The sequence below is a fragment of the Mytilus californianus genome, unplaced genomic scaffold, assembly GCF_021869535.1.
Source record: "Mytilus californianus isolate M0D057914Y unplaced genomic scaffold, xbMytCali1.0.p SCAF_6, whole genome shotgun sequence".
Taxonomy (NCBI): domain Eukaryota; kingdom Metazoa; phylum Mollusca; class Bivalvia; order Mytilida; family Mytilidae; genus Mytilus; species Mytilus californianus.
In genome coordinates this window covers 108,350,753-108,364,857 of record NW_026262712.1, presented here as the reverse complement: position 1 = coordinate 108,364,857, position 14,105 = coordinate 108,350,753, and the positions used below count along the sequence as shown (strand labels likewise).

The 14,105-nt window shown below is 32.0% G+C and overlaps 1 protein-coding gene across 3 annotated transcripts; it reads right to left on the bottom strand.

Annotated features, from left to right (window-relative positions):
- Positions 1–333: 333 nt before the first annotated feature.
- On the bottom strand, positions 334–13,181 carry LOC127704274 (uncharacterized). Of its 3 annotated transcripts, none has more exons than XM_052208266.1 (2): positions 13,017–13,181; positions 334–2,087 (listed from the first exon to the last, which is right to left on the bottom strand). In XM_052208266.1, exon 2 carries the CDS (start codon positions 2,075–2,077, stop codon positions 617–619), a length of 1,461 nt encoding a protein of 486 aa, XP_052064226.1. In that variant the 5' UTR covers positions 2,078–2,087; positions 13,017–13,181; the 3' UTR covers positions 334–616. The 3 variants fall into 3 exon arrangements, with proteins under 3 accessions (XP_052064226.1, XP_052064227.1, XP_052064228.1); XM_052208267.1 differs by lacking the exon at positions 13,017–13,181 and adding an exon at positions 7,882–7,983; XM_052208268.1 differs by lacking the exon at positions 13,017–13,181 and adding an exon at positions 6,829–7,012.
- Positions 13,182–14,105: the final 924 nt, after the last annotated feature.

Below are 14,105 nucleotides of genomic sequence, written 5' to 3'. Positions count from 1 at the left end.
CAGCAACCACAGAAAGACCGACTATCTGGTATAAATGACACGATTTGGACGATGCTACCACTGTGTCGCTGTCACTTCTTGTAGACCGCCATTCTCTTAAAATATTATTCATTTTTGATACTGGTCCAGTATTATAAATCATGTTTATTGTCACGTTTAATGCGCAGCCTGTCTTGGTATGTGGACATTGAAAGTCAAGTTTTTGTATGAATGAAATGTCGTTATACTCATTGATACAATTTATAAGACTGTTTTTGTCAGTCACGTTTGTAGTCACACTAAGTGTGCAGCCAATTCTGTTAGTAGAAAATATCTAAATGAATTACCCTGATAGACAGTATATAAATAAATATAGTTTAATTTTCTAAGGACGTTAAATTCAGTAATGACAGAGAACTTTCATAAATTCAAATCAAGTCATAAAACAGAACCTTATTCTTTATGTTAAAAATGTAACGGTTAAAAAATCAGAAAAATCGAATACTGAAACATTTCCGCAGTTAATTAATAAAATTTCCAAAAACAGCACCCTAACAATCAATGTAAAACAAACAAATGATATATGACAAATACTCCAAAAGTATAATAGCAATAACGACAGTTGGGCAAAATGACTTTATTCTATTTTCTTTGGCGTTGTGTTCTCGTTATGTTTATTGACATCAATAATTGTTGAATGACCAGCATAATGTTGAACAAAATATTTCTTTGTACCAATATAATTTTCATTGCGAATATCTTGCTGATTTTCGCATTGAGCTTTGGTCACCAGGTTTTTCAATTGTTCCAGATAGTTTTGTACTTGGTCAGTTTCGCCGAAGCATTTGTACTGATCACAATCGATTGCCAATTCTGTACAGAAAATGGCACTCCCAAGATCACCTTCTAATTGTGCAATTCTTGCTTTTGCCGTGTAAAAGAACATTTCTCGTCTAGATTCCATATCACCCATATCACGTATTTCTACTAGCATTTCTTTTGCTTCATCTATTTGTTCTTGTGATGGGTTGCGTCCTTTTATCAATTCCGTATTGTTAGCAAGCCCTAGTAAACAAAATACTTTTCGTAAAATTATCATTCGCGTCCAAAAATATCTTGTAGAATCATCGTTCTCTTGCTGTAGGCTTGATCGTGCTTCTTCTGCAATGATAACCAACTTTCCCAATAATATTCCCGACTGGTTCTTCTGGTATTTAAATAACAGAATCATCACAAACATATGGTACATGAAGTAAAGTTCTGCACATCTTGGTATTGAAAAAGACAATGTAAACGCTGTTTCGATATATTCTTCTGCCTTTGTTAGCTGGCCAGTCATCGCATGAGCAATTGCTAACCTTGAAAAGAAACCAACTTCGGCAATATTCGGGTTCGGTGTTTCTTTAATGTACCCCTTTAGTTGACAAAAAAGCCTTACTAGTTCGTTTTTGGAAGAGGAACCTGTGCGTTCATCCCAGTCAAAATCTGTATTCCATCGAGTAATTTCTGCATCTAGAGCTGCAAACAAGCAGGAAACACAAATGTTTGCATGTTTCATGATATTCTGTTTAAGTTTTATTTTTATCTCCTCATCTTCTTCTGTCTCAAGTTTTTGTTGCCATTCTTCAAATTGTAGTTTATTTGATTCATAAAGACCTCGACAAGCTTCTGTTGGGTTAACCTTAAATACATTTTTATGAGTATTGACCTTGGTGTTGAGATATATTTTTTGCGCCTGTTTAAATCCAGGCCCTGGCTCCATTTTTCGAGCTACAAAGCGAAGTATCCCCTGTCGAAACTTGGACATCAATTTGAGGGCTATAACATGAAATTTTGCTTTAAACAAGGCCTCAAGAAACTGCTCCATGGTTATTTCATTTGTCAGTCTGAGAAGGACTGCGGATTTTGACTCTTCCCTATGAAATATCTTGGTATCTTTTTGTGATGTCCGAATAATGTTTCGAAATTCAGTCAATAGTTCTCTTGATATATAATTAAGCTGCCATAGTTTCTCCACTATATCGTAAGGATGTACTGAAGAAAGATCGTCGGAGCAGTGCTTCAATTCTATCAGCCATGGTGCCACCAGGACAGGCATATTCACTTTTCTGGAACAAAAACAGAAGTATAATATTGATTCGTTATTACAGTGCTCATATCACTGCTGTTGGCGGTTTCCTCCCCGAGGGTATCACCAGCCAGTAGTATGCACTTCTGTGTTGACATGAATAATCATTGATATGATCATAACTATAAATTAACTGTTAACAAAACCTAGAATTTTTCGAAATGCTAAGGATTTGCTACCCCAGAAATAGGTTACCTTAGCTGTATTTGGCAAAACCTTTCGGAATTTTGGGTCCTCAATGCTCTACAACTTCGTACTTTATTTGTCTTATCAACTTTTTTATTAAAGCGTCACTAATGAGTCTTTTGTAGACGGAATGCGCGTCTGACGTACAACATTTTAATCTTGGTATCTATGATGAGCCTATTCATAACGGCTAACATGTTCGAAAATGAATGGACAGCTAAATATCGTTCTATTCAGGTTCACTCCGAAAAGTAAATCTAGAAAAGATCTGTGAAAGAAGCAAAATTTCATATGTCTTTCTGAGATCTTCTATTCTAAAATAATTCAGATACACCTACTAGGGTATAAAACTAAACAAGTGCCCATATGGATAGTGTTACCTTATTTAAGTTGCAGCCTGGAAGTTTTTAAAATAGGGTTTTTGAATAGCGGATTTGATGTCATTTTATCACATACTATCATAACTTGGTAGACCGCTTTGAGATATCTGAGTTATACATTCCTCTGACGTCTGACGGTCAGCCTTTGGCGGGAATTATTGGGACCATTAGACGAAATTATACTAACAACTGCACAGCACTAATAGAAATTCTGCAAATATACAATTTATCTAAGTTCGTATATTCGATTGATGAAGTATGAATATTAAATTTATTATGTTTGAAAAAAAACGGACCGCTACAATATTTTTTTTCAAACTCGAATAAAGAAATTAAAGAAAACCTTTGGTTGATATATCTGTTGGTTAATTATTGCAAGTCGAGAAAACGATCAGCGCCAACAGTCTGCAATTGAATTTTAGATCATGCAGCTTAATTGAAATCGACAATATAAGTTAGATAACAGAGAGTTTTTAAAATTATGGGATCAATAGTAGATACAATTAAGTTCCAAATAGTTGTTTGACATATAACCAAATTCAGATGCTATCACCAGAAAAAAAAACAATCATCAAATATACCTGGCTTATAAGTTTGAACGCCAGACGCGCGTTTCATCCACAAATAAAATGCTTCGCTGGGGCGCAGCTTGATACGACCGCAGAGGTCGAATCCTGAACAGTTGGGGCAAATATGGACACAACATTCAAGCTTGATACAGCTCTGAATTTGGATTGTTATTAAATATTTGACACAGCATAGGTTTCTGACACAGAAATAATGTGGTCTAAGAACTTGAATTTTTTTAATTTACCTATTATGGTCCAATGTCCAAAATCAAAATACATGGTTAGATTCAGCATATCAAAGAACCCCATATATTCAATTTTTGTTAAAATCAAACAAAGTTTAATTTTGGACCCCAACTTGGACAAACTTGAAAACTGGGCCCATAATCAAAAATCTAAACACATGTTTAGATTCAGCATATCAAAGAACCCCAAGAATTCAATTTTTGCTAAAATCAAACAAAGTTTAATTTTGGACCCCAACTTGGACAAACTTGAAAACTGGGCCCATAATCAAAAATCTAAACACATGTTTAGATTCAGCATATCAAAGAACCCCAAGAATTCAATTTTTGCTAAAATCAAACTAAGTTTAATTTTGGACCCTTTGGACCTTAATGTAGACCAATTTAAAAAAACGGGACTTAAAATTAAAAATCTAAATACACGGTTAGATTTGGAATATCAAAGAACCCCAATAATTCAATTTTTGATGAAATCAAACAAAGTTTAATTTTGGACCCTTTTGACCTCAATATGAACCAATTTGATAGCGGGGCCCACAAATAAAAAATCTAAATTCATGGTTAGATTCAGCATATCAAAGAACCCCATATATTCAATTTTTGTTGAAATCAAAAAAAGTTTAATTTTGGACCCCAACTTGGACAAACTTGAAAACTGGGCCCATAATCAAAAATCTAAACACATGTTTAGATTCAGCATATCAAAGAACCCCAAGAATTCAATTTTTGTTAAAATCAAACTATGTTTAATTTTGGACCCTTTGGACCTCAGTGAAGACCAATTTAAAAAACGGGACCCAAATTAAAAATCTAAAAACACGGTTAGATTCGGCATATCAAAGAACCCCAATAATTCAATTTTTGATGAAATCAAACAAAGTTTAATTTTGGACCCTTTTGACCTCAATATGAACCAATTTGAAAGCGGGGCCTACAAATAGAAAATCTAAATACATGGTTAGATTCAGCATATCAAAGAACCTCATATATTCAATTTTTGTTGAAATCAAACAAAGTTTAATTTTGGACCCCAATTTGGACCAACTTGAAAACTGGGCCCAAAATCAAAAATCTAAATACATGTTTAGATTCAGCATATCAAAGAACCCCATATATTCAATATTTGTTGAAATCAAACAAAGTTTAAATACTGGACCCTATCTTGGACCAACTTGAAAACTGGGCCCATAATCAAAAATCTAAACACATTTTTAGATTCAGCATATCAAAGAACCCCAAGAATTCAATTTTTGTTAAAATCAAACTAAGTTTCATTTTGGACCCTTTGGACCTTAATGTAGACCAATTTAAAAAACAGGACCCAAAATAAAAAATCTAAATACACGGTTAGATTTGGAATATCAAAGAACCCCAATAATTCAATTTTTGATGAAATCAAACAAAGTTTAATTTTGGACCCTTTTGACCTCAATATGAACCAATTTGATAACGGGGTCCACAAATAAAAAATCTAAATACATGGTTAGATTCAGCATATCAAAGAACCCCATATATTCAATTTTTGTTGAATTCAAACAAAGTTTAATTTTGGACCCCAATTTGGACCAACTTGAAAACTGGGCCAAAAATAAAAAATCTAAATACATGTTTAGATTCAGCATATCAAAGAACCTCATATATTCAATTTTTGCTAAAGTCAAACAAAGTTTAATTTTGGACCCTTTGGACCTTAATGTAGACCAATTTGAAAACTGGACCCAAAATTAAAAATCTAAATACACTGTTAGATTCGGCATAACAAATAAATAAATGTGATCAAAGATTTTACAAATCTAATGCGCCATACTGTGCAATTAAAGACTTCTTGAAATTTTTCAATATTTGAAATTTGAAAAAAAAAAATTTTTGAAGAATAATTCTTTTTAATTTCTGAAATCTGAAATGAGAAAAAATTGACCCCCCACAATTTCTTTTTATCCCCCCCCCCTTTTTTCCCCCCAAAAATTCTTTCCCTCAAGATATGGTCATAATCTCAATTCAAATTTCCAATGGAGTTGGCAACCATAATTACCCATTTAAATTTACCATAGTGCTAACTTAATCTATTTTATAATAGAATTAAAAATATAGTGTCAAATCTTTCATATGGATTTTTTTGTAAAAAAAAAAGATGCAACATTTGCAGATATTTTTACTGGTCTTCCTTTATAAATATGCATTTCTTTAAACATAATTTAAAAGCAGTGTAAGGGAAGTAACCAAAACGTTGTATTTGGATTACCTTCCTTACACTGTTTTAAATTATCTTTATTGTTCATTAACCATTACTTTATACATAATTTAAAAGCAGTGTAAGGGAGATAATTTCAATGATGTATTTGATTTATCTCCCTTACACTGCTTTAAATTATGTTTTGTACTAAAGTATTTGTCCATTAACCAGGACAACCCTGTTTTTCCCCCTTTTTTGCCCCTAATTCCTAAACGGTTTGAGCCATAACCACCCAAAGCAAATCCTAACCATCCCTTTGTGGTATGGAAACTTGTAGTATAATTTCAGAGAGATCCATACACCATTCCACAGTTATTGTCTGGAAACTAGAAAATGCTTATTTTTGGCCCCAAAATCAATCCCAACCTTCCTTTTGTGGTATTTAACCTTATGGTCAAATTTCAAAAAGATCCATTCACTTAAACTAAAGTTAGAGTGCGAAAACCAATGTGTCTTCGGACGACGACGCCGGACGACGACGACGACGACGACGCCAACGTCATACCAATATACGACCACAAAATTTTTTTGCGGTCGTATAAAAACTCATCAAAGATATCAGGCTTATAATGTTGTACGTCAGACCCGCGTTCCATCCCCACAAAAACTCAACAGTGGCACTCGAATTAAAAAATCTTAAAAGGCCAAATAAAGTATGACGTAGAAGAGCATTGAGGACCAACAATTCATAATGGTTTTGCCAGTACAACTTAGGTAATCTATTCCTGAGGTAGAACTTCCCTAGTTTTTCGAACATTTCAACGTTTTGTCGATCATATGCCGAAGTTTTTGTTAAAATCCTAAATTTTTTATAGTGGGCATACAAGAATAGAAATATCGTTTAGTACTGCTGTAAATAAAATGACTTCATTAAAAACTTTTGCAAACTCCTAAATGATTTAGATCACTGTATTTGGAAGGGGTTCCAACACTTCAAATCTACTAACTAAAACACTTTAGGTGCCGGTAAAACTATCTACTAATAAGTGAATAAAAGTTGTCAGTTAAAATGCAGTTAAACAGGAAATGAATGAAAAAAATTAGATTTTCACTTTCGAACAAAAAATGTATTAATACGAACAAGTACTGGTACTTATAAATATAATACCTGGATTTGATTAACGAACAAAAGTGTTGCCCATTAGATTCACAAAAACTTGCTGAGAGGCAAAACACACCATACACACGCTTCTGCTACTATGTAAAGACATGTTTACTTCATTTCATTGCACTATAGACTTTATTCTTTGCACCCTTAAACAGGAGAAGCATCAAGACATTGAATCTTTTTGTGGGCTTACTACTAAAAAAGAAATAGTTATGATTGGGTCTAAAGGACGCCTTAATGTATTTCTTGTTAATTTTGTTGAACATTAAAATATACTACTACTACTAATAATAAAAACTAAAAACCAACAACACAAATAACCTCCTCCCGCACAAAACATACTGTATACAATGGAAATTTACAAATGAAAAGACTAAGAATAGCATGTTGGGTTTCTGAAAATTCTCATTTAAATACAATGAATATATCTACCCTTAAATTGTGTTGAAAGTTCATGTACAAGTAAATTTGGGCTCAAAATGATCAAAATATATTTCTCAATCAGAAAAGCTATATTCATCTAACTTCATTTGCTAGTTTCAGTAAACAACAACATCAAAACCACAATTGTTTTCAATATTTGGTCCTGCAACATGTAGTTTGCTACTAAACAGGACAAATAAATTTTTGTATAAGAGTAAAACATAAAAAGTATTGGTGGCTGCATTGCAGGGCACAAGCCACATGATACTTAAACAATAGTCATCAGGTACAGCTTGGAAAGCAAAATGAAACATTTTTTGTAAGAATTTAAACCAAACGAGCATAAACAGGATTTAAAAATCATCATACGTATACTGCCCTCTAGGCAGTTGAAACCACATTAACATCTACTTTTAAAAAGGTTACGGGTCAAAGGTATTCAAATTCCAAATTTTGACAGCTGTAAAAGAAAGATATTGATATTTAGATCGGTTTAAAATCAGTTGGAATTGTAATTTTAGAACATTGTATTTGTTTGAAATTTGATCAACGACATGGTTTGTGTATTATCACTTGTAGTCATCCCCATTCTATTCTCCGAGAATATTTTTCTACTAACAGTATACATACTTGCCAGATTCTTTATCAGCTTTTTCGGATTTTTTTTACCTAAGTAAGCCTAGATATAACACAAAATAACAAAACACTAAATTGTTTTTTTCTTCTATATAATGTGAGGAATTTGAACGCTTGAATGGTAAACTATAAATATACAGAATGTAATTGGTTTATATTTTAATTGTTACCACAATTTAGTGATTCTCATATTTCGTATGCTTTATATAAACATTATCATGATATCAATTACCATTGACGTTACGTGCAACTCATTTATTCATATCATTTCATTTTACAAGTTTCACAAATGACTTGGATTTGAATGTTAAAAGGGAAACCAATTGATAAGAAGAAGTTGAATGTATATAAAAATTATTATATCGTTAAGGGTTCTGCTGAACCTTGTGTCTCACCTGCGATTGGTGCTTTCAGAGTGAAAGTATAATATTGACTAACTAAATCGATTTATAAATCCTTATATCAGTAAAAGCGGTGGTAAAAGACCGGTTGTTTTCTTCAGATGCTATTACAGGATCATTAAAAAGCTTTTTTTTTTTCTTTGCAACCTTAAGCAGGAGAAAATATCAGTACAATCGTTTACCGGTACATCACAATAACACAATTAAAGGACCAACATTTAAGCATTTCGTGTGATGAACTTAATTTTTTACTCCTAAAATAAGTAGTTTTGATTAGGTTTTAAGGACGCCTTATAGTTTTTTCTTGTTAATTTTGTTAACCAATTAAATAAACTACTACTTGAGGCTCTATAGAGCCTGTGTCGCTCAGCCAGGTCTATTTGCAACTTCAACGATGGACACTCTCCAAAATTGTAGACTAAAATGTAATTCATGAATAAAACTTCTTTTTTGTTGATTATGTATTTCTGATAATTTTTTCTGTTTACAGTTTATCTCTTATCTTCTATAGTTTTTTTCCAAAACACAAAAATGTTAAAGATCGTCATTTAAGGGCAGCAACTCCTATAAGAAGACAACGGACAATTTCATCTATGATGACCTATTTGCAGATCTTGTCTTTCTGATCATTTTTGCTTTTAAAGTTTCTATATATCTATTATAGTTTTCAAGATAATAGGCAATAAAATGCCCCGGCGGGGCGAAGCTTGATACGAACGCAGAGGTCGAACCCCGAACAGTTGGGGCAAGTATGGACACTACAAGCAAGCTTAATACAGCTCTGAATTATGAATGTGATAAAATATTTGACACAGCATAGTTTTCTGACACAGAATGAATGTGGTCAAAGAACTGAAATATTTGAAATTGGACTTTGACCTGTTATGGACCAATATCAAAAATCTAAATACACGGTTTGATTCAGCATATCCATGTACAACAAATATTTAATTTATCTATTTATCAATGGACAATATTAGCTAAGATTGCAAAGGGGTTCGCTTCATCAAAAAAAAAAAATATATAGCATTCTGAAAATTAAAATTATACAGAATAACAAACAAACCTACCACAAAGTTTTTCAAAAAATTTACCCCAAAAAAATGAAAAAAAAAAACATTTCCAAAATATCATTCATCATTAATACAATGTCTTTAAAATAAATCTATAAATTTTACCTTTAATAATTTTTTCAAAATATTTAATAATGAACAGTCAATTTCAGACTATATTAATACATAATTACTGAAATTAGAATTTGATGCATTATTATTTTTAATTATTAATCTACTAACAACTTCTATTAATTGTGCAATACAGCTCTGAATTTGAATTTGAATTTGTGAAAATGAAAATTCTAAACACACAGTTAGATTCAGCATATTAAAGAACCCCAAGAATTCAAGACATTTAATTAAGGCACTGGCTAAGGTTACATGGAAATGTAACAATAATAAAAATATTATTGTTACATTGGAGACTAAATTCCGGAATGCATGGTTGGGTAAGGACCTGATTAATTACGAATGTAACAATAATTATTGAGGCTACGGTTACATTGCGTTATTGTTACATGAAAAACAGCAATGTACGCTAGACTTATTAAACTTAAATCTTTTATAGTTTTGTTGCTTAATTCTTTCATATGTACTAAATAATACTTGTAATAATGATAAATAATAAATATTATTATTCAACAAATGGTGTTTAAATAGTTTTACGTATTAATGGTTTTGATGTTCTTAAAGATACTACTTCAGATTAGTAGTGCCAAAGACGAAAAATATAGTTCAATGGTTTGTTGTTGAGAACTCGGGCTGAGAAAAGTGTTCACTTCTAAGTATTTAACTGCACACCTACTACTTATTACTGTCATTATACTTTGAACAATGGATGAAGAGATTCCTATTGCCAATTTTGTTTTGGGTGAAAAATTTAAAACTTGGGATGCGTTTGAAACAAAACTGAAACAATACCAAGACACAAATTATGTATTGTAAATATAAATAAATGTCTTCAACTTTTATTATTTAGTACATATTACTAGTCCCATCGTACATTGCTGTTTTTCATGTAACAATAACGCAATGTAACCGCATCCCAAGTTTTAAATTTTTCACCCAAAACAAAATTGGCAATAGGAATCTCTTCATCCATTGTTCAAAGTATAATGACAGTAATAAGTAGTAGGTGTGCAGTTAAATACTTAGAAGTGGACACTTTTCTCAGCCCGAGTTCTCAACAACAAACCATTGAACTATATTTTTCGTCTTTGGCACTACTAATCTGAAGTAGTATCTTTAAGAACATCAAAACCATTAATACGTAAAACTATTTAAACACCATTTGTTGAATAATAATATTTATTATTTATCATTATTACAAGTATTATTTAGTACATATGAAAGAATTAAGCAACAAAACTATAGAAGATTTAAGTTTAATAAATCTAGCGTACATTGCTGTTTTTCATGTAACAATAACGCAATGTAACCGTAGCCTCAATAATTATTGTTACATTCGTAATTAATCAGGTCCTTACCCAACCATGCATTCCGGCATTTAGTCTCCAATGTAACAATAATATTTTTATTATTGTTACATTTCCATGTAACCGTAGCCAGTGCCTTTAATTAAACCCCAATGAAATTGGTCAAGAAATAAGCAATTTATACAAAGTATTAGAAAGGTATTCATTTGTATATGGCCCCTTTTTACTAAACGGTTATGGAATTAACCCCCAAAATCAATCCCAACATTCCTTTTTTGGTATGGAACCCGTGGTACAATTTCATAGAGATCCATTAACTTATACTCAAGTTATTGTACGAAAACAAAAAACTCCTAGTTTTTTTGCTCTTTTTTGCCCTGAATTCCTAAACGGTTTGGGCCATAACCCCCAACGTCAATCCCAACATTCCTTTTGAGGTATGGAACATTGTGGTACAATTTCGTAGAGATCCATACACTTATACACAAGTTTTTGCCCTGAAACAAGAAAATACCGTGATTGTTGCCCCTAATTCCTAAACAATTAGGACAATAACCCCAAAAAATCAATCCCAACCTTCCTTTTGTGGTATGTAACCTTATGAAACAATTGCATAGAGATCCATACACTTATAATCATGTTATTGTCTGGAAACCAAATGTCTTCCGAAGACGACGACGACGACGCTGACAACGTCATAACATTATATAAATAGACTGAAGATTTCGGTCAAGGTGAATTATTTGTAGATCTTCACTTGCTGATCTTTTTAACATTTTACATTTGTAACTATCTAACAATTATAGTTTTCAAGATAAAAGGTAAAACATTGGTAAACAAATCATCTTTTACGGCTACAAATCCTAAAAGGAGCCCGGGCAACTGACAATTTCGGCACTAATGACTTATTTGTAGATCTGGTCTTGCTGATTATTTTTGCTTTTTAAAGTTTCTATTAATCTATTCTAGTTTTTAGATAATAATCATCAATGCTAAAAAAATGGTAAAAATCGTCATTAAAGGCCAATAACTCGATTAAGGAGTTAACTGGCGATTCAGCCATGTTGACTTATTTGTAGATCTTGTCTTGTTGATCATTTTTGCTTATAAGATTATATCTATCTATTATAGTTGCAATATAAAAGGCAACTACGAAAAAAAAGTAAGGGCAATAACTCCTATAATGAGTCATTTGACAATTTCGGCTATATTTGACTATTTTTCTTATCTCGTCTTGCTGATCACTTTTGCTTTTAAAAGTTTCTATCTATCTTTTATAGTTTTAAAGATAATATTCATAAATGCAAACAATGGTAAAAATCGTCATTAAAGGGCTATAACTCCAATAAGGAGTAGACTGACAATTTTAGATTTTAGTCATTGGACTTATTTGTAGATCTTGTACTACTGATCATTTTTGCTATTTAAAGTTTTTGTCTATCTATTATAATTTTCAAGATAATAGGCAAAAATGCAGTAGGTAGATCTAAACATTCTGAACATTTTTGCCTCAAACAGATTTTCCCTTTATAGCGGTAATCAAGATAAGAGACAAAACTTGCATTCAACCCCTAGGTTCTATTTTTAGCCATGTTGGTTAGCAGGCGGGAGTCATCGGAAACAAGATACCCCAATAATGATTGTGGCCAAGTTTGGGTAAAATTGACCAAGTATTTTCAGAGAAGATTTTTGTAAAAGTTAACGGACGACGACTGACACCAGGTGATGTGAAAAGCTCACGAAACCCTATGGGTAAGGTTAGCTGATAATAATAATAAAACCAACAACAAAACACCCCACATCCTTACAAAAATACCGGAAATCACCCAACAAGCAAGTTATATTATGTCCATGCGTATTCTACGCAATTCATTGCCTGTATCCTTGAATAAATTCATCAGATACGTTCCTGACCAGAAGTTGGAGAGCCAAAAATATAAAAAATGTTTGAGAACATAAAACCAAAAGTGCCTTAATCGAACCTTAACAGTTTTACCTCATATTGAAGTTCAAAACAATCTGTATTATTTAAATAATGCAAAAACCAAAGCACCCCCAGAGACTTATAGTCCACTAGCAAAGCACCGTCTAAGTGGTAGTAAAATGCAAATATAATGTCCAGGTACACATTAGTTTAAGTAAATATATCGATAATTATTAAATAAATCGGTACAGTTATGAATTAATTCATTATTTAGGATATTTAATTTCATACGAATGATCTAAACATTACTTACATGACTATGCCTTGTGTCAGAATGAAAAAATCTATAGAGATGTATAGAAAGGTGCCTTTAATATATATGTATAGCGGAGAAATTCAAAAGAAAAAATCCAAAACACAGACAATTGATAGTAAATTCCCCGTCAGTGCCATATTTAGCCAGGTATTGATCATATAAATGAATTTCAATTGATTTTATGAAGCGTTGAAAATTAGAACAGATTAATATCTTGTCGTGTTCTAATTATATATTAAGTTTTGGTTGATATTAAATCTTGTCTTGCAGCCAACATTAAGTCACTACAAGTTATTCTTTATTCTACAAATATATGTATACTAGTAAAACAAAGGACAGAAAGTAAAACTAATAATAAGAGTTTTACAGTATACTACTGATTTCAAAGATACTCATAATTGTGAACACCAGACGCTCGTTTCGTCTACATAACACTCAACAGTGGCGCTCGAATCAAAACAGCTAGAAGGCCACATCATATACGCAGTTGAAGAGAATTATAACCCGAAAATTCCAAAGAAAAGTTGTACCAAATAAAGAAAGTAAATACACAATTTTAGTTCAGTAACCAAAATAGTGTGGCCATGATGTAAGTCAGTATTTTTAGTTTGCTACTAAAAATAAAAAATTCAATAAATTTATTTATAAGTTTTGAAATTGTTTTAACCTTTTGCTTTTTTCTTCGTGATCCTTGTGTAGATAAGGGCTAGAATAAGCTATTATCCAAAGATTGTCTTTTTCTGTTCAATCTATCATTTAGGGCTAAAAAACCTGTAAGGAGTCGATCCACGATTTCGGCCTGTTGACTTATTTGTAGATATTGTATTTCTGACCATTTTTGCCATTTAAAGTTGGAATTTTTTTATAATTTTCAAAATTATAGGAGAAGTTAAAGAGATTTGTTAAAATCTGTATTTATGGGCAATTGGACAGTAGGTAGATCTCAACATTCCAATTATTTCTGTACCTGTCAGATTTTCTTTTTGTCTGTTTTCAAGATAATAGGCAGAACTTGCAGTTTACCCCACGTTCTATTTTAAGCAATGTTGGTTTGAAGGAGGGACACATTTTTAAATATAGATACCA